The sequence below is a fragment of the Podarcis filfolensis genome (genome assembly GCF_964270895.1).
Source record: "Podarcis filfolensis genome assembly, chromosome: 10".
In the NCBI taxonomy this organism is placed as follows: Eukaryota; Metazoa; Chordata; class Lepidosauria; order Squamata; family Lacertidae; genus Podarcis; species Podarcis filfolensis.
This window is the reverse complement of record NC_139612.1, coordinates 3,925,628-3,952,239: the sequence shown is the minus strand read 5'-3', so window position 1 is coordinate 3,952,239 and position 26,612 is coordinate 3,925,628. Positions and strand designations below refer to the sequence as shown.

General features: G+C 40.7%; 1 protein-coding gene across 5 annotated transcripts in view; it reads right to left on the bottom strand.

Moving 5' to 3' along the window:
* The window catches only part of CACNA2D1 (calcium voltage-gated channel auxiliary subunit alpha2delta 1), a 373,123-nt gene that overhangs the window by 176,430 nt on the left and 170,081 nt on the right, over positions 1-26,612 (bottom strand). For all 5 annotated transcript variants that reach the window (XM_083574976.1, XM_083574975.1, XM_083574977.1 and 2 more), the window contains exon 4: positions 16,443-16,502. In XM_083574976.1, coding sequence (XP_083431102.1) covers positions 16,443-16,502 — 60 coding nt within the window. The remainder of the gene's footprint in view (positions 1-16,442; positions 16,503-26,612) is intronic.

Sequence of the window (26,612 nt, the reverse complement as noted above, 5' to 3'; positions counted from 1 at the left end):
CAACTTGGAGGAATCTATCCACATCAGTAGGGAGTATCCGATCGAAATGGTCCAACACTGGACCTGAAGTCAGTTGAGGGGCCTCCAGTTCAGTCACTGTATCTAAATTGGCAGGGAGGTCACGGCGGAGCAACAGGACTTTCTCCGCAAAAAAGCTCACGAATGCCTCACAGCTGTGGGTCGAATTTGTGCTTAAATTTGGTTGTCCTCCTAAGGACGTTATTGACCTAATTATTCTAAAATGTTGTGCCGGGCGAGAGCTTGCGGATGCAATGGAAGCAGCAAAGTAGGATTTCTTAGCAGCTTTCATAGCCATCTCATAGGCTTTCATAAGCGTCCTATAAGATGTTCTTGAGGCTCCGTCACAAGTCCGTCGCCATACTCGCTCTAGCCATCTGAGATACCGCTTCATTTTCCGGAGCTCCTCAGTAAAACTTAGAAGAGTTAAGATGACCTCCATTGTTGTTTAAATATAATAGGGAGAGGTCACAACACAGTGATTTCCCTCAGTGAAGTGCTGGTACTCATATTGTTAAAAGTGTCGTGAGTGACAAAATTACTGCCATGGGCAGCAGAAAAGAGGTGTCAGTACTCCATACTGGTGAGCACTGTCACACAAAAAACCTAGTCCTCACAGTCATCCTCTAACATGCACATGTGGCAAGGTATTTCTTTAACATGCTTAAATGTTCTATATAATGTTCACATATGAAGGTGATCATTTGAGGCTCATTCATTCAGCTTCAGAAAAGACAGAAGGCCTATCTAGTCCAGCATCGTCCTTCCTGCAGTGGCCAACCTAAGGGCTCTGGGAAGCCCACAATCAGAATATGATGGCATTTACCTCACAGGAAGCTGCCTTATAGATTAGGACAGTCTAGACAATCTAACCTAGCATTGTCTCTAGTCTGATTGGCAGCAGCTCATTGGGGTCTCAAGCAGAGGTACTCCACACCAGGGATTGAGCCTGACAACTTCTGCAAGTTTCTTCCTCATAAACTACAGGGATTTTGGAATGTGACTCTTTGGCCACATCTTAATTATGTGTGTTTCTCCCTATTCCCATGCAGAACATGCTTTTCTTTCTGCAACATCTGCAATGGTAGTTTTTTACATTCTTAATGGGCAGAGGTTCCACATCTTTACCTCCAGGCTGAAGATTACACCAGGGTATCAAGATATGCGAGTGAGACAGATCAGTCTTCATCCAGTTGTGGGGACAGACAAGGTGGATGGCTGGGGGAATGATGTGTTTCCAGACAACTTTGCAATAATGAAAGACAATTCACACATGAAGAGTGGGACTTTTTGTACGCTTAGATTTCTCATCTATTCCCATGGCCTTATCAAATAATCTGGAGCAGAACAACAAACAAATGTAAAATTGGTTCCTATATGCCAAGTAAATACTGCTTTTATTAAGTCTCCTAAGATACTTCTCTTTAATACCTTTGCCTCCACTTGGGTAATTCTGTGTGTAAATAAGGATGCTCTGTTTCTCTGTTTTTAAGATTGCTATAGCTCAGTGTTAACCTCACACTTGAAGAAGAAAAATAATCCTACCTTGCCAACTTTACTTTTTCTGATAAAGTTGTTGGAGGCACCTGACTTTACCCAAACCTCTCATTCCTTTAGCTATTTCCTACCCAAAGAAATGAGAAATTGTGAAAACTCTGTGAGATTCCCCCCTCCTTTGAACAGCAGATCCTGTTTTAAGGTAAATCGCCGCAAACGGCACTGCTGGCATGGGTTGCCATACGTCCGGATTTTTCTGGACACCCCCCCCCCCATTTCTGTCCAGACACTGCTTCTGACTGCTGTATTCCAGGTATGCCCAGGAAATTTTAGACATATGGCAACCCTGTAAAGCTCACTGGCCAATGACATTATCAACCCTACACAGGGGCATTGTGAAGATTAAAAAGGATATAATTCAGCTGCTGCTGCTGCTGCTGCACCAAGTTCTTTGGAAGAAACTTAAGACATTAATGTGATTAATAAATAAGTCTTGTACTGAAGTAGTTCACTCCAAATAATTTAAATCTTACTTTTAAAATCAGTTATATATTTCTGATTAGCAATTGCTTCAGCTTCATATTTATTTTATAACTGCAACTCTCTAAATGCTATAAAACTCAGCAAGACTAATTACTTGATGTACCCAGAAAATAATGAAAAGAGGAAACACATTAGAGCAAAGCAGAGGAAAGCCTTGAGTGTCACAAGACGATATGGCTCTGTTTTCGGGCTGCTTTGGTCATTAGAACAGCAACAGAAATGCAGTCTTTTGACAGTTCTAACTACTAGAAATGATGTTTCATTTCCTCCTCCTTCAGTTCTCCCTTCAACGTAGCAGCTTGTAAGAGTAGCTGCAGTTAGAAAGTCATATAAGAAAGAGGCCAATATAGATGGCAGTGTGAACTGACTGGCGGCTCTTGTCTCAAAATTCCCATGAACAATTAAGGCCCCATCTTCACTGTGCTTTTAAAGTAGTATTATACCAATTTAAACAGTCATGACTTCCACCAAAGAACTGTGGAACTGTTCTTTGTTAGATGAGATGAAAGTTGTGAGGAGACCCCGATTCCCCTCTCAGAACTCCAATTCCCAGAGACCCCTGGGAATAGAGGTTTATCGTTAAGCCACTATAAACCGTGAGTGCAAAACAGGTCTCCAACAATAGTCACCACCTGCAACAGACTACATAATTTTGGGGTGGGGTGGGAACTGTTTAAAGTGGCATGACACCGCTTTAAATGAAGATGGAGGTCTAAGGTTGAAATGATAAGTATATTTGTGGGGAAATAACACCCACTGACTCTTTGTAGTTAGTTGTACTGACAGTGCATTTAGTTTGTCAGCCTTCTTTCAACTTTTATTGCATTTTTATTCAGAGCATAATGCTTCATATTCTTCACTTGAAGGTTCCCCCCAGCCAGATATAAAGGAAGATTTCACTTGCAGCAATGGACTATTTTTAAACTGCCTACTGGTTTTGAAATTTCCTATTATTTGTTAGTTTGCTGTTTCCTATACAACTGGAAACACATTTTCAATGCACTGCCATATACCAGAGATAGTCAACATGGTGCCCTTCAAATGTTTTAATCTGCATCAGCCCCACCCAGCATGAACAATGGTCTGGGGTGGTGCTGTAATCCCACAACAGATGCCCTAGGGTAGTGTCACAGCAGCTGGTGACCACTGGCCCAGCTAAAGTCTGAGATGACTCAGGAGCCATGAGAAAAAAGTCAGAGGGCAAATCAGGAGGTGTATATAGAGGGGAGGTAAGATTGTAACAGGACGCGGGTGGCGCTGTGGGTAAAACCTCAGTGCCTAGGGCTTGCCGATCGCATGGTCGGCGGTTCAAATCCCCGCGGCGGGGTGAGCTCCCATCTTTCGGTCCCGGCTCCTGCCCACCCAGCAGTTTGAAAGCACCCCTAAGTGCAAGTAGATAAATAGGTACCGCTTTATAGCGGGAAGGTAAACGGTGTTTCCATGTGCTGCGCTGGTGCCGGCTCGCCAGAGCAGCTTCGTCACGCTGGCCACGTGACCCAGAAGTGTCTCCGGACAGCGCTGGCCCCCGGCCTCTTAAATGAGATGGGCGCACAACCCTAGAGTCGGACACGACTGGCCCGTACGGGCAGGGGTACCTTTACCTTTAAGATTGCCTGACTTCTGGAGCAACCCAGAAGTCAGGACCAAATAATAACCAGAGATACAGGAATACGCCAGAGCTCAAGAAGACTTTGCTGCTTGAACAAGGCTCAGCTGAAAACAGGAAGCATTTTGTACATCTTGGGTAAGCAGTCAGTTCAGTTTTAGTATGTTGTATACTGCCCTGTATGGTAAAGGGAGTATAGAAACAAACAAACAAACAAATGCCAAAACTCAGTTTAAAATAATGTAAGAATTGGATCTGACCAAGGTCTGCATATTCCAATGTTCTTTTCAAAAACAAGAGCAAAAGGGGATCCACTGAGTATTGGCTTGTGATCTCCTGATGAACTGTGGCCTTATATTTTTAAAGCTATTTAATTAATTGTACAATGCCAGTAAAAATTTTAAAAAAAGAAGTGCACTTGTTGGCCAAACCACTGAAAGGTGGAAGACTACGACCAGTGTTGTCTTTACTTCTTGACCTGATGCTTGCAGCTATAATGATGGGGAGCAACTGCTATTTTTAAAACATTAGAACATGAGTTGTAATAATAAACAAAATATCACAAACTCATATGAAGTTAGCATTTTCAGCCATAACTGAAATCTAAGTCCAATGGCCAGAGATCTGGGCAAATTCATACAACAAAGTTTTAATCACTGTTTAATTTAAAGCATCACATCTCAGCCTTTGAATCTGCCAGTCTGCGTTTGTGTTCTCAGTGACAGATAGTTGTTTTAATATGCACAAGTAATATATGGAAAGCTTATTGTCATGTAATCAGATTGCTGATGGGTGCCTATATCCAGCCTCTTTATCATGCAATGATGAGAATCCAGCTACATTTTCTCTCCACCTCTCAATTAACCTTTGCCAAGGATTAATGTGTGTCAAAATGGTCACTGTCACAGCTAGCAGACACAAAACCCTGACTTGTGTTGTAATATCTACATGCTAAGCTGCCAAATGTCGCACTCTGGGCATGTTTTCATGTACTGGTGTCATACAACAAGGCTTTTTGCACTGCAAAATTCCACAGAACAGTGTATGAGGGCAGCTGTCAAAAGCTATACAGTTTTATAGCATCGGCATTTAAAATTTGATTGCAGTGCCTAGGATGAGAACTGTCCACAAGAATGCAGTGAACTGTACATATGAAAATAGTAAACAGCCACACATCAGGTCTGACAAGTTATCTGTGTAGACTAGTATTGTCTAACTGGAAACAACTTTTTAGGGCATCAGGAAGTGGCCCTACATTGGCTATTATTTCATCTTCTTAAGTGTAGATGGTGGGGGTTTAATTCACGGGCTCTTTCGCTGAGCTATGGAATCTTCCCTTGTCAACTAACTGCACTTTGTAGACCTTGAAATGGTCTTAAAACATGCAATAATTTGGTTTATTAAGTTTGGACCACACCTGGATAGGAGAAGTTCCATGTAAGCTATCATGGGGTACTTGAAACAAGGGCAAGCAACAATAAACCAACAATAGCTGTGTTCATATAGTCATACTAGCAAACCACCAAGCACAGGCTGCACAGCTCCACTGTCCACAACTTTAGCAATACAGGTGAAGAAAAGCCTAAAGGCTGTTTGCATGCACCGATACTTCATTTTCTGTATTTGATTACCAGTGGCAGATTTGTAATCTGTGGAGTCCTCTGTGTGCAGACATTATCCATTCATCTAAATAAATGTGATTATGTAAAAAAAAAAATGATAGAGCAAAATACATAAGAATCACTTCATTAATAACATGGTTTTTGTTTGGTTTTTCCTATTACATTATTAAATGGAGACTTTCTGTTTCTAATTAATGATGTATGTTTTTAATGTTTGATGTTTTCTTATGCTTTTATATGTGTTGGAAGCCACCCAGAGTGGCTGGGGCAAGTCAGTCACATGGACAGGGTACAAATAATAATAATAATAATAATAATAATAATAATAATAATAATAATAATTGCTGATGCTGCTACTACTACTACAAAGGTATTTTAGGAGCAAAATGAATGATACTTCAAAGATTGTCATAAAATATTCACATTGTTAAATTCTCTTGTGCTGTAGCAGAATGTAAATATTTCTGCAGCTAAACTGAATTAAAGTACAATGCAGATTTAAACATTTTTGTATTCTCCCCTTCCCTTCCTTTTCCACTTAGCCTAATTAAGCTATTGTCTTAATTCCATCCACCATTAATGAGGATGAAATTTGGCAAAGCATTTTTTTTTAAATGTTGAACCAAGCATCCCCTTCCATTAAAAAATGGTATATGTAAGAAAACCCCAGCCCATTTATTTTACAAATAGACTTACTTTTTGTGTAACTCAGAGATACCGAAAGAAGCAACAAAGAACCAAACAGCAAGACTGTTCAGGGAAGCTGAGTCCTGATCTTTCCTACTGTGCAGATGTGGCCCTCAAGTAAACAATTATGAGCATGCTCAGAACAAATTATTGCCTCCTTTGCATAACAGAAAATAAGACTTACTAATGTGGTTAGTTTGCCATCATGGTGATGAGAGGCAGAGGAAACTGCACAGCCACAGCTTAGAGCTGGGAGCTCTCTTCACTAACCACAAGCTAGAGCTCACCCTGCATCAGATATCTACTACCATAGATGACAAGATCCAAGAGTACTTGCCCCCCTTTGTAAAATTGGATAACCACAACCCTCATACCTTTGCACCACTGAGGACAGACTTAATCAGTGCTATTTTTCTAGAAAATGAGGTGCTGGAACTCACCATGAGCGCCTCCCTTGCTCTCTTATAGGTGCAATGGTGACCACCTGGGAGGTGCCGGAACAGAGTTTCAGTAAGTTCCAGCTGAAAAAAGCCCTAGACTTTAATTATCACTGCTCCCACCTGACACAATAACAGTACTAGGAAAACCTAGGCATGCCAGCTTGTGACAGGCTTGGGGGGGGAATTCTTCTGTTAGAAAGCATTTCAAGAAAGGAATAAAACCATAAAGTAGCCTCTTTAAAAGAATACCACGAGCAAGGTAAACCTATTCATACAAATAGGTTTACCTATATCTATTAACAAAAATGTGAGGGGACAACAAGGTGCACACAATAAACTACCGGTAAGTACTATCAGCTTAGGGGGAAGGCACATTATTTTCTTGTAAAGTGTAGGAAAATAATGTCATAAAGCTGCCATTGCACTGCTGAATAAGCCGACCTATCATTCATTTTTTAAAATCCTATGAAGATAGACCCTCTTTGAACTATCTTATTTTGCAGTGTCGTGGCTCCTTATGTGCCTTTGTAGACCGCCTACTTCATTAGATGTATCTAATTGCTTGGAATTTGGCTTAATTGACTGTCCTCTGTGAAAAAATGAACCCCAAGTATCCTTTCAATTAGCATCCCCACACTGCCCCTCACATCTTCCACTTCAGAAAGAAAATGTGGTGATGGGGGAAATAATCCAAACACTATGTTTAATATCTAGCTAAATATGCTTCAGAAGTGTAACTTGCTTATTCAAGGCTCCTCCACACAAACACATCCTACAGTGTTTTATCATGCTTCAAAGGGGTGTGTATGTGAGTGTTGTTGGTGTAATGTGAATGGGTTAAATTACAGTGCTGGGGCTCATGTATTGAGTTAGCACATGTCCCACGTCTGCATGTTCAGAGATAAGAGACCAGGTGTGCTGGGTTACACTAGCAACACCAGCAAGGCCAAGTGTATGACTTCTGGAGTCGTTCCTGTTGGTTCAGGAATGTAGAGACAGGTATAATGGCCTCTTGGCTAGGGCATTGTTTTCATTATGCTTTGTCCGGTCCTGATGCTCTCCTGTTCCACTGTCAGGGTCTTACTCTGAATCTGTGAGAGTTAAGGGGAAATGCTGTGGGTTTTACACAGCAGCATTAGCTAGCATACTGATGGTGTTTGTGGATCTGTACATATGTATTTTTACCTGAAAGATCAGAATAACTGTACATAGTAGATAGCAGTATTTAGCTATTCTTCTGGGGCTCTGCATACTCTGATGATACATCACACTGGCTGAGGTGTGGTGAACTTCCAACTGACTTCCACAAGTCACCAATAGGTGTGTCTGTGTCTGTGTGTGTGTGTGTGTGTGTGTATCTAAAAGAACATGTGACCAAATCTTTCTGCCTCTCACAAAAAAAACCTATAGCATACAGAATTAACAAATAATGAATGACCATCACATGATATCATAGATGTAGGAAATCATAATATGAAGATCATTGGTTTGCTGTGGTGGGACAAGGCAAGCAGTTAAATGCAATTAAATAAATAAACCATGTTATTTGAGGACTGGTGCAGATATTACATAGGATATTAAATGCTGGTTTAGAGAGTCTTGCCTTAGAATCATAGAATCATAGAGTTGGAAGAGACCACAAGGGCCATCGAGTCCAACCCCCTGCCAAGCAGGAAACACCATCAGAGCACTCCTGACATATGGTTGTCAAGCCTCTGCTTAAAGACCTCCAAAGAAGGAGACTCCACCACACTCCTTGGCAGCAAATTCCACTGTCGAACAGCTCTTACTGTCAGGAAGTTCTTCCTAATGTTTAGGTGGAATCTTCTTTCTTGTAGTTTGGATCCATTGCTCCGTGTCCGCTTCTCTGGAGCAGCAGAAAACAACCTTTCTCCCTCCTCTATGTGACATCCTTTTATATATTTGAACATGGCTATCATATCACCCCTTAACCTCCTCTTCTCCAGGCTAAACATGCCCAGCTCCCTTAGCCGTTCCTCATAAGGCCTTAAACACAGTTAAAAACTACATGGCACCAAACTTAATTACATTAGACAAATTCAGTTTCCTAATTAATCGGAGTGACAAATGTGGGGTAACTCTCTTACAGTCCTGTTCCTGTGCTTTTTATGAAAACAATAAAGCGCCAAATAAAGACCAGATCATCAAAATCCCACACACACATTCTGTGTTCACTACGGAAATGTTATGAACCTGTCTCTGAATTTAATCTAAATCTTTATAAATATAGGCAAATAAATACATAGAAACAAGAAGAATTGTGAAAGGTTAGTAGCTTGTGAGTTCATTAGAGCGGTGTACAACTGCTCTTATTGAGAAGGTGGTATAAGAGTGGGAAGTCATTCCTCTGAAAGTTCAAGAGCATAGCATTAGAATTGTTATACTACATGCATACGAAAGGAAATGTTCAAGAAGTCAAAGCAGGCATTTGCTAATGCAGAGAACATTCAGCAAATTAATTGATCCCTTAGAAACCTGAGGAACAAGCAGCTCTGAAGTCCTGGGCTTTACAACTGCAACAGAAAACAATGAACTGCAGAGCACAAGTTCTATCTAGTAACTTTGGCTGATTTGTTTGCTAGCTGCCATAGACAATCACCACTTCACTTCACTTCACTTCACTTCACTTCACTAGGCACTTGTCTTTTTCTGCCACTGTGTTTATGAGGCATGGTTATTGCTGGGATTTGTTTTTGTAAAATATTTATAAAAGAGAAATGTTTGCTGACTATTAAAAAAGAAAATAAGCATGCATATGGCCTTGTAAACTGTACACATGAGAGCCAACTCCTAGGGGCTGAGGTTCCTTTGAGGGCCCCAATAAAATATTTGAGAGGAACGGGCCCCCAAAGTTGATGGGCATTGTCATTCAAATGGTGTTCATGTGCTGTGTCTTGTGGTTGATTATGCAGAGCGGGGCTTACCTGCCCCCCCCAATATTTTATTCAAGTTAGCACCCCTGGTTGTACACATTTGTCAGTAGTCAAAGTAGAACATTGATGATTAGTCTCTAGCAGGGCAATGTTGACCTAGTGAGGGTCAAACGACTGCAGATTTGGACCTGGATCATACTCATGCAAACACATCTATTCACAAAGGGACTTTTCTATGATTACTTCACTTTGCTGTTCTGTACCACTAACATGAGTTTGACCAAACTGCGGGAGGCAGTGGAAGACAGGAGTGCCTGGCGTGCTCTGGTCCAGGGGGTCACGAGGAGTCAGATACAACTAAACGACTAAACAACAACAAAACACATATTGCATTCGCTTTTAACAGATAAGAAGTTGCTCCTTTGCAATTATATAGTTATTTAATTTTAATTGGACAATCATCTGATTAATTTGTTAAGAGCTAGAAAGCCAATCAGCATTTTATTAAGAAAAACTTTAATCTTTTAACTTTAATCTTTTACGGCCCTACTTTCCAGACTACAGCTGCTCTCCAGGAGTCAGCTCTTACCAACTTGAAATAGCTATTAAATCTGCAGCTCCATCTGGAATGGAAAATGGCAGATAAAATAATTAGAATCTTACAGCAGTGTTAAGAGGTCTTTGGAGGTGCTTAGAAAGCAGGGGAAGAGAGAAGACATCAGCTTCCAGTAAGCTTCTGTTAACAATGCAGTCTGTTCATTACACAAGGCTAAAGTACCTGCAAGGTGCTAATTAATTCAATACCATCATGCATTTTGTTTTTAATAAGGTGTTTGCTGGGGAGGGTGGATTGTTAGACTGAAAAGGATAATGCATCTGTGTTTTCTTTCCAGTGGTATTTAAATGGCACAAAAAATTGAAGTGGCACAGGACTCAGTTTCTGCCTTTCAGAAGCTAAGCCATTTCTAATTAGTTTTGTGATCAATACGTGGAGGTGATCCATGATCCTGGTTCATACATCTTGCTAAAATTGAATGACTAAAAAAATATAAGAAGCCCAAAAGCTTTGCAAACATTTTTCCCAATCAGATGTAGGCTGTAGCAGACAATGAAGAGGGGCGCCAGTGTTCACCTAACCTTCAGTCGCCTGTGTTGCTACTGAATACAGTACAAAGACAAGGAAAGGTGGCGAAGTCAGCACGGTGCATGGCCAGGTGCCATATTGGTTCCACTGGCGCATTTGCACTGCGCCAAGCCTGCCACCACCTCTCCCTTCTCCCTCACAGTCTTAGCAGCAATGTGGGCAGCTGGAGGCCAGGTGAGTGCCACTGTCTGCTACAGATAATTTTATTTTTTGTATTCTGATCTTTTCACCATCTGATGCTTTGCTTTAAAAAAGTTGCATATCCAGATGAAATGGAATAAATTTGAATTATACTCTATGCTGGCCCCATGGCTGTGAAAGGCCCTCTTGGTAGGTCTGCACCCAATCTCTATGCTGCAGACTTTTTTCAGCATCCTGGAAACAGCCATGTGCCCAAACCATTAGTCAAGACACCTTCAGAAAAATCTGCATATAACTCAATGCTCTGAATCAATATCTATCAGCAAGCTTTAATATACTGTATCTCAAGCAATTAAAGCGGAGGACTTATTTTAGGAAAGGTACTGGTTGTACCTAATAACTACTTCCTAGAAGACACTTGCATTTTTCTGCATACATATAAGTAGAAGGCAAATGTAGCAGAAAGATCCAGCTTGTTAAAATTCAAATTGTATACTTCTTACATTTTTATGTGTAGGGACAATTAATATCATGGACTCGGTTGCAAGAAAATTGCTCCAGCTAACCAACCATTTCAGTTCAATCAAATGTAACTTCAAATATAACTGTAAAATGCCCAATACAGAGAATATCATTTATTTTATATGCATCCTTATCCATTCTCTTTTCAAAGCGTAACACTTCTTCTTCTTCAAGAAAAGAAAAGCAGCTCCTTGCACTTTAAAATAAGCATTGAGCATACCAGGTTTATTTTCAAACATATCAGCCTGTACTGCCATGTCACAACTAAGTTAATATTTTAGTTGATAAATCAAATGATCTTTGTCCTGAAGAGGACTGGCGAGTGGTCTCTTTCTGCGCCACAGAACTGATCAAGCTGGAAAGGCATAGATCTGGACGGTAACCACAACTGGACACTACTGAAAACACCATGTGAGAACAGGATATAACAGAATTAAAATAGACTAAGAAGAAAAGGGACATGTCATGTTCAGATAAGTGACATGATGATAAAGATAACCAGGCAAGGAAGAATGGCAATTAAATGATTTTTTTCCCCTCCCAATGTACCAACAATTCAGTATTGTGCATTTTTCCTTTACAGTAATTTGTGAAGATTCTTCAGAGTCTGTGACACTTCGGTAATATGCACCTAATATATGCAGATAAAGTCCATTTTAATTAGCAGCGTGTTCAAATTTGGTGTGGGGAAGAATTATGAGCCAATACTTAATAAAAACTGCTGCCTTTTAATTTGAGTGTACATTTAACAAGGTCTCTACCATTCCTTTGCAATCTTAAGTCACCCTTTTTAGTAATTATCCCATTCACTTCAGCTTTAAATTATAGATGCAAGCATTAAAAAGCTATTAAAACTTTATTATAGAAGGTGCCATTAAAAATGAATGGAAAATCGAGGTTGAAAGATGCATTCTGTAAAATAGATTTTTCTTTTTTGCCACTCTTCCAAGGCAGGGCTTCCAGTGCATTGACAGTATCCAAAGAGGGATGTTTGAAATGAGCATGAGAGGCTGAGACGCGATGTTCAGCATTTCAATATGAAACATTGGCAGGTTTGTGAAATTCAGAATTTGCTTGTGTGTTTAGAAGTTCTTTGCCTGCACGTAAAGGGTAGTAGAAAAAAGACAGTCACGGAACCGAGAAATTGCACAAAACAAATGAAATACCACAAAAATCCCTGAAACGAGAAGTAATTGACTAGAAATATTATCTAATGGAAATAAACTAAATAATAAGAATCAAAAATTTTAAGGAAAAAATTAGAAAAACCTAAAATTGAACAAAGCCTTAACGGGATGCTGGCTACAAACCTCGTTTCACTGAACTATTCAGTTTCCTCAAAAGGAAACAGAAAAATAATAAACCTTAAATGACCAAAATTCAAAAAAGGGGGTATGCCTTTCTTTGAATTTGTGCCATTTAGGTTTTTTAAACCTTTTTGTAAAGGAACACTAGAATTTTCAAAGCTGAGTCCTCAACTCTTTATTACTGTGCTTTGCTTCCTTTAAGTTGGGCTTTGTCTAAAACTTGCCATTTAGCTTTTCAAACCTTTTTTGTAAATTCAGTATTAGAAACTGTATCTTTGAGTCCTCAGTCCTTTATTACTGCGCTTTGCTTCACCTAGGTCGAGCTAGGATTATAATACTTCAGAATTTTTGGGAGTTTTACCTCATTTCTTTGAATTTTGGTCATTTAAGGTTTATGATTTTTCTATTTCCTTCTGAGGAAACTGAATAGTTCAGTGAAACGAGGTTTGTAGCCGGCGTCCCATTAAGGCTTTGTTCAATTTTAGGTTTTTCTAATTTTTTCCTTAAACTTTTTGATTATTATTATTTAGTTTATTTCCATTAGATAATATTTCTAGTCAATTACTTCTCGTTTCAGGGATTTTCACAGTATTTCATTTGTTTTGTGCACATAAAGTGTGGCCTATAAATAAAGTAAGAAATGTAATGAATAAGTTGTATGATTCAACTTGCTTTATTCCTTCCACCACATTTTAGCTCATTTCCTATTAGCTTAGGGGTCAGCAAACTTACCGTGCCTCGGGCCGGTGTCTCCAGCACCGATCGCGTGGTGGGCCGGAGGGCGGGGAAGCGCATGCCCATATGCGTGCACACACGCTATTTCCGGCACACTTCCAGGTCGGAGGAGCACCAGAAATAGTTTGTGCACATGTGCACGGGTCTCCTCCGACCCGGATGTGCACCGAAAATAATGCTTGCGCATGCGCACAAGCTATTTCCGGTGTGCCTCCAATCTGGAAGTGGGCAGCCGCGCAGCGCCAATAAGAGGGGGCGGTGGCAGCAGGTGGCGGAGGTTGCCGCGGGCTGGATAAACGAGTCCCTCGGGCCTTATCCGGCCCGCGGCCCTTAGTTTGGGAACCCCTGTATTAGCTTCTTCCAAGGAGCAACCTTCTGACCCTCTCAGGGCTGTTTGTGTGGCTGCTGTTCCCATGCTGTCGAGTCCCTCTCCGCATCCATCATGCTCAAGGCAGAATCAGCTGTAATGTTGATCAATGGGTTGCTACCAAAACAACAACTTCTCATTGGGCCCTTCTTCTCACCCTTTTAAGTAGAGGGCTGCTAGCACATCCCTAATGTGAATACATGACACTTGGCATGCATCCGAGATGTCTGTACATCAGCACAGACATCTGCACAGTGAAAGACTTCTTTCCTTATGATGATAAGTGTAATAGCAGAAATGTCTGTGAGGAAAGGTAAGAAGGTGGGAGCAGCTGCCGCTCTTTTTGGAGAAGCCAGCAGCAGGACCTCCCACTACTCATCAATCCTGGCCAGCTCCCACCAGTGCCATGGCAGCAGTAAGTGAAAAACCCTCCAGCTCCATCTTCTGCCCTATGGGAAGGGGAAATGAAGGAAGGAAAAGAGATCTGAATGACTCTGAAGGAAGAAGGGCAGCACTGTGAGATCCAGAGAAATGAAATGGAGGAGGTGAAAGAGGTGAGAAATGGAGAAGCTGGCACCGGGGCAGCTAGGGACAAACAAGGACAAGAATATAGGGCCACCCCAGCCTATCATATAGGAGCACAGCCAGCATCTAAAAATATACACAGTGTTGTATCAATAGTTGTGCTATAGGAAAGCAGCTCACACAATCCCACTTCTGTTTCCCCATCCTCCCCGCCTCTGCTTAAGAGCCCCCTGTAAAGGTAAAGGTAAAGGTAAAGGTACCCCTGCCCGTATGGGCCAGTCTTGCCAGACTCTAGGGTTGTGTGCTCATCTCACTCTATAGGCCGGGAGCCAGCGCTGTCCGCAGACACTTCCGGGTCACGTGGCCAGCGTGACGAAGCTGCATCTGGCGAGCCAGCGCAGCACACGGAACGCCGTTTACCTTCCCGCTGGTAAGCGGTCCCTATTTATCTACTTGCATCCAGGGGTGCTTTCGAACTGCTAGGTTGGCAGGCGCTGGGACCGAACGACGGGAGCGCACCCTGCCGCGGGGATTCGAACCGCCGACCATGCGATCAGCAAGTCCTAGGCGCTGAGGTTTTACCCACAGCGCCACCCGCGTCCCTACAGAGCCCCCTGTAGCCTCCCCCAAAATACTCAACAAATGGTTGGGGATCTGAATGCAGGCAGGAGCGCTGGGTCATACGGGGCTGCAGTGCTAGATCTTGCTCCAGCAGAAGCTTCAATTTGCCAGTCAAGATCATTGCTGATTTGGAGCTAATTTGAAGCCAAACGAATCTCCATTCCCCCTCCCAAAGAGGTTTGCTTTGTCTGTAACTCAAGCTGTACTGCAAGGATTCCATCACCCCAAAACAAGTTGGGTACTATATATATACCAATGAGCTCAATTTCACCCAGAGGACAAGTGTTCCTTGCTCAAGTCCAATGGCAAAAAAGACATTCTACAGAGCTGATTCCATTTCGTAAAACAGCCATTAGAAAAATGAAAAATTACACTGAAAGGTACGCTTAGCAGACAGATCCGTGTGCAAACTAATTTGAACAGACATTTTCTTTAAAAAGTAGGCCAGAAGAAATGAATGATTACTTCTGGCTAAAACTGAGCAAATTAAATTATGAGAAGCTTAATACGTTTATTCAAAATTAAATTGCATAACCTAATGTCAAGGTTATTATATTCTATATACACCATTTCCTCATCCCAGTTCAAAAGAGAAAGGTGCAGGCTTTCTTTCATGCTGATACTGTGTTAACGCTAGAATTTCTTTCACTGAATGCATTCATAAAATATTATATTTCTCAGTACAATTTGGCAAAACTTTCCTGGCAGTGAAATTGGATGAATTCTGTGCATCTTGTGCCAGAATGTACAAGTCCGCCATCTTTTCTCCTTATTGAAAACACAGGAAAATAAAGAGAAACTGCAGGAGACTGTTTATCAAGTCAGACAGCCACCATCCAAGTTCTGTATAGTTGGAAAATTCCAACCAAACTAGAATTGCCACAGAAATTTTGCTTCCAGCAAATTTCAAAGTAAATGCACAATGAAAAGGACATCGGGGGGGGGGGGATTCCTAACATTAGTTACACATAGATTTCTTATACAGGCAATATTACCAAGAGACTGAGGCTGGCAAGGGCAATGGTGTAGAAGAGCTGTGGGTTCAGATGGGAACCCCAGCAAACGTTAGAAATTTGTTTCACTCCTTAAAGAAGGCATGAGAGAATATTGATCACATTAATCAAACAATTTCAAGAACTCTGAGCCACTAGTTGGAATTCTATTTTGGGTCAGTTGCTAATTAAATGACAGAAGTCTATCGTTTTCTTAAAGGTTCACAACATGTATCTTTTGACTAGAAAATTTTTTTCCTGATGTGCATAATGATGGACATATGCTCCTTTTGTAGCCAGAGTTGGAACAGGATTTTAGGAAGCAAGAGATTGTGATGTGAGTAAGATATCTCAATGACATCTGGTGACGTATTAAGAGTAAATCTGGGAAATAATGAATGTGTGAGCTACTCTTAGGCTGGCATCTAAATTAATTTACAGTGCAGTCCTAACCATCAGAAATAAGTCCTCTTGAATTCAATGGGGGCTTACTCTCAGATGAGTGGGGTTGGGATTGCAGCTCAAATCTCACTTCCAAATCACAGATTTAACATTGATTTTAATAAGTTATCATAGCATTACAAGTGTTTGAGAGTCAATCTCCACTGTTCGTTAACTACAAAACAAACTAGCAAAGTTTTCCTCAACAGCATCCAACTGTATACATATGGCATATCGTGAGGCAGCCAGGTTGAAACAAGGATGAAATGTACACAGCATATTGGAAAATTAGAAAATGGGAACCATCAATATTTGAAAAAAAGAGTGAAGAAAAACTCACCGCAAACTCATCCTGCCACTGATGTTCTTTCTGAAATCTCTCTGCTGCTTCAGCAAGGCGCTAAAGGAATGAAAATAATAAGATTTGGCTGTCAAATAATTTTCAAACAAGGTGCATTGCAAATTAAAGGGATCCTACTATCTTCCCAACATAAAACACCTGGTCAACAACACTGAGAACATGTGCGCACTACAGACTTACATTAGTATACCCATGGAATCCCCTCAGTTAAGTTCCTCTCAACAAAGTACAGTCCTCAGGGACTTCAGTTACTATTAAGTCAGTTGAAACTGTAATGTACACACATTAGTGACTAAAGGTATCTTATGACAAAAATGATGGCACCTGCCCTGAGAATCTGAGGAGCAAACAAGTTTAAAATCTAAACAAATATTCTTCAGTTGTAAGCAAGTTCTACAGAACAAGAGCCATATCAATTGCACTTCTGAAAGATCATATGAATGTGACTTTCAGCATCCTATTATAAGTATTTCGCATCTATATAATCTTTCCCTTCCTCTACTGTGGTTTGTTTATGTATTCCAACCTCCTTATATTTAATTGTATTTAAATATTTAAATAAATGTATATTTAATTGTATCATATTTTAAATTAGGTTTTTAGTTTTCTTGGAGGGTTCTTTTATCACAACAGAAAGACAGGGTACAAACAAATAAAATCTGATTTGTTTGCAACACGCAAATAATCTCATCCACTTCTTTTTGAATATGAGATAATAATCTAATCCACTTCTTTTTTTCATTCAGTGATCTGCAGCTGGAGGGATAAATCCAGCCAATGGTTCAATACCATGATAGGGCACAGCATACACAGATATTTGTAGAAATAGGGAATATGTCAATAAGAGCTGGGAGGAAAGGTGGAGAAAATCAGGAAGAGGAAGCAATGAGTAAAACAGTGAAGGGGTGGCAGCTAATAGACAGAAACAGAATATATTGGTGGACTGTTTCACACATTCATGTAAATCACTTGATGAATAGCGGCTAAATGTGTGCACTGTGATTGAGCCACAAGGAAAGTGTGTTCTTTGCAAGTGTGAAATGTTGTTTTGTTAGAGAAACCAACCCAAAATGCCACAGAAGTGAAGGCTAAGTTGATTTTTATGAGATGCAGTATGACTTTATAGCTCAAGTAAACATTTTAGATGACACAATATTTCCTACTGATAATTCTCACATGACTCCCTGTGGTTCTTCATTTATTTCTTCTTTGTTCTTCTTTTATTATTGTTGGCCACAAGGGTTGGAAAAATAAAAATGTATATTAAAGAAAGATTATGGGAGAAGGCAATATTAATGTTCTCTCCATTGGGTTAGATCCGTGGTGGCCAGACACATGTGCAAGTCATCCCTTTATGCTCCCAGTCACTAAGTGATTAGCAGGCAAGGGTGAGGCATGACTGAAGGAATCTCTCTTCCAAGGCTTTAAACACTAGATATTAATTCCACATAGAATGTGGCTGTGACTGCAATTGCCCAACGTGAGTGGAGGCCTTTTTAATGTCCTTACTAAGTTCAGACAAACTCCATGTTTTCAGCAGTTATGTGAACAAGACTTCAGTCTTTGCAATGCAGACAGCACTAATGGGAGTACAAGCCTTGGTTGGAGGTTGTGATAAGTTGGAGCAATCCTGAGTTCAAACGTAACACTAAGCCAAACCATGGCTTATTTTATTTATCATGTTTAACAAAATTTATAGACCACTTATTCAGAGAAAACTCTAAGCAGTTTATATAAAGTAGTATAAAATATTTATAAGAAAATACCAATAAAATCAATTTATCCCCTGGTAATGTGGCAGCAGGAGTGGAAAGAAGTGCAGCAGCGGCAATATTTGCTCAGGAATCCATGCACTCCCTCATTTGCATTCAGGGGCTTGAATAACTCCAAGAAGTGATGAGCTATGCCCTGCAGGGCCACCCAAGATGGACAGATCATAGCCAAGATTTTAGACTAAATGTGATCCACCTGAAGAAGGAACTGGCAATCCACTCCGGTATTTTGCCAAGAAAACTCCATGGACATAAAAAAGGAGAAGCTTTGAGAAGAAAGTGAGAGTTTCCAAGGCATGCTCTGGTTCATGGAGTCAAGGAGAGTCGAACACAACTAAGACGACTAAACAACAACAATGAACTGAATCAATGTATAGGAAGCCCTCTGACCACTCAAAAAGAACCACCAACTAACTGTTGTTTCTGTTGTTGTTTCCCAGAAGGTGGAAGAAGCAACAATGGGATCATCTATCTTCAGCTGGTCCTCACTGCCAGGGAGAAACGGATTGAAAAAGTGGAAGTACTCAGAAACTGGGAAGGAAGTGACCGTGTCCTCTGGGTTTCAAGGGAGGCAAGGGAAAGCTGAGTGTAGTTAGACTCTGGACTTTAAGAAGGCCAATTTCAAAAAGTTTAAAGAGATACTGGGTGAGATCCCTTGGTCAGAATCAGAAATACTCGAAGAGAAGTGAGTCCAAAATGGATTGGAGTTTCTAAAAGGAGAAATATTGAAGGCCAAAATGCAGGCAATTCCAACAAGAAAGAAAAGTGGGAGGCATCTAAGGAAACTGGTGTGGCTGCAAAAGGAGCTTACAGATGAGAGTTAAGAAATGGAAGAAAGGGGAAATCAGAAAGGAGAAGTATACACGAGTAGCCAACAGTTGCAGGGGGAAGGCCAGGCTGACTAAAGTTCAGAATGGGTTCAGGCTTGCAGGAGTGGTTAAAAATAATAATAAAAGTTTCTTTGGCTATGTCCTAAGTAAGAGGGAAAACCAGCAGGTGGTCAGTCCTCTGTGTGGAGAATATGGAAAAATGCTTTTGGGTGACAGAAGAAGGTGGAACTAACTCAACATCTACTTTGGCCAACCTGGTAATAACTGAATAAATGATGTAGGGAGGGAACTGCAGCCCCAAATAGGAAAAGAGGTAGTAAGGGAACACCTAGCTACTGTAAATGAATTCAAATCTCCAGGGCCTGGTGAGCTGTATCTAAGGGTACTAAAGGAGCTTGCAGGTGTAATCTTCGAGCCTTTGTCTATGATCTTTGGGCATTCTTGGAAAACAGGTAAGGTCCCTGCAGACTGGAGGAGGGCAAATGTTGTCCCCATTTCTTTCTTCCTTTCTTTTTCTTTTTCTTTTTCTTTTTTTGATGGAATTACAAACTTTTTGCTGTGGAAATATGATAGCCATCTTCAAATATCTCAAGGGCTGCCAAATGGAAAATGGAGCAAGCTTGTTTTCTCCTGCTCTGGAGGGTGGGACTAAAACCAGTGGCTTCAAGTTACAAGAAAGGAGATTCCAACTAAACATCAGGAGTAACTTTCTGACAGTAGTAGCTGTTCAACTGTGGAACAGTCTCGCTTGGGAGGTAGTGGACACTCCTTCCTTGGAAGTTTTTAAGCAGAGGTTGGGTGGCCACCTGTCAGGGATGCTTCAGCTGAGATTCCTGCATTGCAGGGAGTTGGAGTAGATGACCCTTGCAATCCCCTCTAACTCTACAATTCTATGATTGATATTGTTGTTGATGATGATGATGATGATGACTGCTGATACTGTTTACATCTCAGCAGATTATCATTTATTAACAATAATCTTAAAAACCACTGCAAGCATCAATGTCCCTGCATGTCAGAATTGCATGTCCATGCACATCTTAGAACTATGATCTCTGTTCCTCCAGCAACCTACAATTCAATGAGTCATCTGTTATTAATGCAGAAACAATTATCCTTTTAAAAAGCTATCTTTGCCCTTGAGCCAGTCTTCCCACTCAGCAAGTAAAGAAAAGGGAAGGTGGTAGATTTCTATTCATCTTTCTGGTGCAGTTGCTAACCCCTTATTCTGTAGGCCAAAATCTACCATAAAATGTAAATGAACAGAAATAGAAGAAGCACATGAATTATGATATTTACTTTGTCTGGCCTCTGAACTTTTATGTTCATTTTACAGAGATATGAAAGATCACCAAAAAGAAAAGGCCGGATCATCCATCAGTCTGAAAACTGGCCGTGCCTTGAAAGGTCTGGCCCATGCATCCCAAGGGCCTCTTTGTTAGTAATCTGAGAAAAGGTTTTGATGTGCTGCCATCAGAAGGAAAGAAACATGAGGAAAAATTATCTGATCTAAAAAGAGCAGCTCCCAAGGAGGCTTATTCATCTTCACATTTTATTTTGTTTTATTAGTCACTTCTTTATCTCTTCTCGACCAGCACACAATTCTGACAGCTAATATGATGACCCTTTTTAAAAGGTATCACAATAGTATACAGTACAATAAGATCTGCCCTTTTGTGCTGCTCACAACCCGCTTTAAGTAGTTGAAGTATGCACATCTGAAAGCCACTTAATACTTTAGGCTATTATTATACTTTGTGGAAACAGACAGTCATTACACCTCTGTCCGCGAGACTAAAAACTAACAGACAAAAAGCAGGATTCTAAGGAATTACTGTTATGCAAGCAATACCCAAGGCAGTGGCGGAGCTTCATGCTCCAGCACCGGGGGCGGAGAGCAGGCGGGGGTGGGGCTGGCATGCATCCCAGGGGTGGGGCGCATGTCCTGGGGGCGGGGCATGCCACCCACAGGGGTGGGGCGCCCAGTACGAGCTGGGGGGCAGCCACGATGGCACCCTGCGTATCACGCTGCCGGGGGCGGTGCGCTCCCCCCGCTCTCCTCTTCCTCTGCCAGTGACCCAAGGAAGCTAAGGGAATATCAAAACATGTCTGGAACAATACAGTAAAGTAAAATTAAATCTATCACTTCAAACCATCATTACTATTTTTTATATCCATCTAATAGCCAGAATTCTCTCTCTTTGTTGTGCTCTGTTCCCAGAAATCTCACATCACTGTCTTGCACAAGGAGGCTCCCCTACATTTCCGCAGCTCACACATGGTCAATTGTAACAAAAAAAATTTTTTCCTTCCAGTAGCACCTTAAAGACCAACTAAGTTAGTTCTTGGTAGTTCGTGTGCATGCACACTTCTTCAGATCAATTGTAGTTCAGTGGTCAATTGTAGTTCAGTGTTAAAATTGCTTCCTCTCCAAGATGATGGAAAGTATCGTTCTGGAGTAAACAATCTTCCTCCACCAAGTTTCATTGCAGAGGGGCAGTCACTTAGCCTCTCTCTTGGACTGGACTAGGCACACACAGCCTTTGGTCCACCAAGCTGAATGCTGATCAACTTGCATTTAGCTTGGTGGACCAAATGTACCAAGTAGACATGGTGGCTTGCTAACCAATATCTCATTCCCGCAACCTCCACCCTTTCATGCCACTATACCCAGTTGGTGGGCACATTTGACTTTGTGACTCACAAGTTGAGTCACAGCTTAAGAGCCTTATTAAGTAGGCAAGGCAGGTAAAGGAGTCAGGGTTAAGAGCCAAGGGCCTGTAATGCCCATTGCCAACTTTGGATGTAACACACCAGCTACCTGAACTTCAAAAGGATGATGAGCTTCTCCCTCTGTCTCTCTTTTTGTACAAGCCATCTAGAGCCAATTATTTAAGCCACATTTAGACAGATATACTAGGAGGAGGGGAAGTTAGAGACCAGTTATCTCTCTGGTTATTCTATGGGTTTGATCCAGTACAGCTAATACAATTACACTGCAGACACGTCCTCAGAGCTGGACTCTTTCTCATGAGAGCATGCAGCAACACGGGGCTCAGGCTGAGTAAATATCAGCCAATGCACTATTAGTACGTAATGACTGATTCCTGCAGACAAGCAGTAGTGCAAGGCACAATTAGGAAAATACTGAATTATAGAAACTGTAGCATTAAAATATGCTGGAAAGCAATTAAATTTGTTCCAACTGTGTGGAGACACTACAAACTGATCACATATGTGAGGAAAACACTGTGCAGTGCTCTATGAGAAATGAGGGTGGCACCAGATTTCCTAGAATCTCATTTCATGGTGAATGAAGTTTTAGTCACAAAAATGCTTTTATGTCTGCCCGGCATGTTACCAGCCACATTAGGACTGAAAGCCATCCTACTAAGAACATTTTTGCTCAAATCATCATGCTGCATTTGTTAGCAGCACTAAGGTAACATGACTCACATCGGGTGCACATTACTAATTCATTTTTTTTAATGTTACTTTTCTGAAAAGTCTTAAATGCACATTTGCAGCATGGGCAGTATGTGGCCACCTCCATCACCCTTTTCCAATGTTATGTTATACTCTCCAGTGCGGAACATTTTACACATGCTGTTATCAAACACACTTCACTGCAAGAGGCAAACTCAGGTACATCACCAATCTTATACTGGAACATGAGGTGGCAGCCAGTCACAGATCTCCAGTGCACATTTGTCACATGCATACGGTACATTTATAGGTGTACTCTTAACAGAGGTGTACACCTCTGATAATCTGGCTGAAATCCACTTAACTATTACAAAACTGTAACTAGCAATGGTGGTGGTTAAAGAGTTGCAAAGGGGAAGACTGAAGCCAGCTCATCTGTGCTCTTGCCTCTTGCTCTCTCCCTTTGGTGTACAACAGATCTTTATACGATGCATTGTATTAACTTGCAGGGTCAGGAATGATTCTGATGAATTTTTGGTTTCTTCCCAACCTAAGGATTCTTAGGAGACTAAACATCTCCAGTGCATTTAATCTACTTGACAAAGACTTTCCAGCATTTGCTGCTCTGATCCTAGTAATTATGTTTTAAAATACAATCAGTTGTTCTCCGTAATCATAGTCTCCACGCATTCTGGAAGGCAGTTATGCCACTTAATAACCCTTACAGGGAAATGTTACTTCTTTTCCATAGATGGGAAGTATAGATCGAGGGATTGCTTTTCTGTTCACTGATAAGTAACGTAATTCTACATTTTTGTATAATCCGCCCCGTGCAGAATTGACATTAACCTCACTGAAAGGAGTGCCTGAGGAATGCACTGAGGAGTGCCTCTTTACAATTGCCTTTTGTGTACTGGGATGTGGGCTGCAGAAATTGCAATCAGGGTGTGCTCTAATGATAATTACAAGCCATGATGTGAGTTAAAGACCATTGAGGAAGGGGTGGGTTAACTAGCCTGACATGTAGGTGAAATGGAGGCTTTTTCCAGTTATTTTATTATTTTAGTGAAGGTTCTTATCCACAATGGCTATGGGTAAAGAAATAGGGTTGCAATTTAGTGCTATCCTATAGTCTTGTGCAGTCTTCTCCAATTTTGCTTCCTCAAGATTTCTGGACTACAACTCCTATTATCCCTGACCAATGGCCATGGACCATTGGCCATGCTGGCTGGTGCTGATGTGAGTTGTAGTTCGGAACATGTTGAGGGCACCAGTTTGGGAAAGTGTGGTTCTGCAAATGTAATATATTTCATAAATAAGCATTGTATGACAAATACGATGTTTTGCATTATATATATATTTTAACTGAAGTCTCTGCTTAATCTCAAAGGAATTTAAATAGTGCCAACCCACTGACACATAAATTATACTACTGGCATTAGTTCTCTTTTTCCTTTGACACATTTGATTGTAAATATTCATATGCCAAGTTATCAGCAAAAAACGTCTCTCTTTCACAAACGGAAACCTGGAATACCTCATGAATGGTGCTGACACAGGCGTATTTCTTTGTAATATTTTACACAATTCAGTACATTTATTCTTCCTGGTGTTTTTATCACATTACCATATATGATTTTCTCCTAGGGTATTTGAGAAAGAAAAATACCCAAAGACACATAATGAAACAGAAGTGTATATACCAATTCAATTTCCAGGGAATAAGATATTGCATATCACATCACACTCTGTAAATGTCTAAGGGATTTTCTTCTTTAAAAATGAAGTATTGTGGCTTCTGTGTGCCTGCTGTGCTGCAAATATTTCTGAATGTTGCGGAGTAGATAAGTGAATGCTTCCTCTCCAGCACAGGGGCTATGAAAAGGGAGGGAGGGAAAGAGGTAAAAAGAAAGAGCAAGTTGACAAGGGAGGCATTAGACTGGAACCATAGCCAGCATGTAGCTCCCATGTGTACCAGGCACTGCCTATGGGAGCAGCACCTGGAAACTGACTGTATGAAACATCAACAGAGTCTATACACTTCACCCAATAATTATTGAAGCCACCCTCAACTATTCAAGCTATTAACAAGTGTATTTAGGCTAGCCACCTTTAACCACCACCCCCCATGCGTTCATATGTATGATATGATCCTCCCAAGGTAGCAGGAAAACATGAACACTCTCCCAGCCATTTCTGGCCCACATCCCCACTTCTGGACCAGATGGTTGTATGCATTAGAGGTATTTAAGCACTGGCCAGGGATGCTGTACTTAAATCCTGCACCACAGATCCTTCTTTCAATATAGGGTTGGACTAGATGACGTCTAAGGTTCGCCCCAATTCTTTATTTATACACATATATTTATTTATATATGTGTGAACCTGCTGACATGTAATTAACGTGCTATGAAAAACAAAACAACAACCCAAGAATATGTTTAATTTACTGCAGACTTCCTGGCCTAAATCACGAAAGTAGGGCAAAGCCCTCCACTGAAAGTGAGCCATGGTTCCCAGAAACAAGTTAAATGCTCTCTTGCTAGAACCCCAGCAAATTGAAAACCCTGCGTTAATTTAAGGCAGGCTATCTACTTCAAGGATTGAAACCTGGAGCTTACCAACCAGTCACCCATTTTTGTTAGTGTCAGATGGTCTATTAACCCCTCATCCTCCCCCGACTGCCAGGAGCTGCAGAAATTGAGAGCTTGATAGAGCAGCCACAATGCTATGACAGCCTGATAGTACCGGGACATGTTTCGGATGTGAATTTACGATAAGAGAGTGCTGTAGCTAAAATATGAAGAAAAATGAGTGGAAAGAGAGTAAGAAATGGCCTTGCAAATTTGTCCTGACAACCAGCAGTAAAATCTTGCAAGAACAGCTTATCCAGTTGGAGAACACTGTTACTTCTTTTAACATACAATTTATTCTGCTCATTTCCAAGACTCTCTTTTTTAAAAATGTCACATTTATGCTGCAATAATTCACAGCCTTTAAACATGAGGGCACATTTGTTTTCTCAGGAAGATTCAATGCATGGAACAACTGGTGACACAATTAATATTAAATATAATTTAGATTTATGTAACACATTTCAAACTGTGAAATGCTCTTCACTAATATTTATTCCTAATCCTTACAACAGCCCTGTAAGGCATGACAGTATCATCACTTCCATATTGCACATCTGAGTGAAGGTTGGCAGAGAATAGGGAGCAGCCCAAACAAAAGTTCCAGAAAGAATGAGGGAAATGTAGAGAATATTTTAAAAAGCAGTGTCCTCGATAAATACCTGGTCTTGTTCCGATTAACTTCTGCAGGAAGATTTATGGTTCTTAGGTTACAATTTGGAAAAATCGTAAAAATAATTCAAAAAAGAGACAGTTTAGAAGGAGAAAATAGTTTGGGGTTAATATGACTGCTAAGAATTTAAATTTATTTAAAGATAACTATAAGAAATGTTGGATGGAAGTGAAAAAAGATTTGGAAATATGGTCAAATTTGAAGCTTTCCCTGTTGGGTCGAATTGCAGCTATAAAGATGAATGTATTGCCAAAAATGTTATTTCTGTTTCAATCATTGCAAATTTTGGACAAGATGGACTGTTTCAAGAAGTGGCAGAGAGACATTTCCAGATTTGTCTGGCAGGGCAAGAAGCCTAGAATAAAATTTAAAATATTAACTGACGCAAAGGAAAGAGGTGGATTTGCCCTGCCGGACCTTAAACTTTACTATGAATCAGCAGCATTCTGCTGGTTGAAAGATTGGCTGCTTCTTGAGAACACAGACATTTTGGACCTAGAAGGTTTTAACAACGTTTTTGGATGGCATGCATATTTGTGGTACGACAAGGTTAAAGCACATAAAGCATTTAAAAACCATATTGTCAGGAAAGCATTGTTCAATGTCTGGATAAGATACAAAGATTTACTGGAAAATAAAACCCCAAGGTGGTTGTCACCAATGGAAGCGAAGGCTCAGAAAAAGCTCAATATGGAGGCCAAATGGCCGAAATATTGGGAAATATTGGAACAAGAAGGAGACAAATTGAAATTGCAGAGTTTTGAGAAATTAAAAGATAAAGTGCGAGATTGGCTTCATTATTATCAAATAAGAGA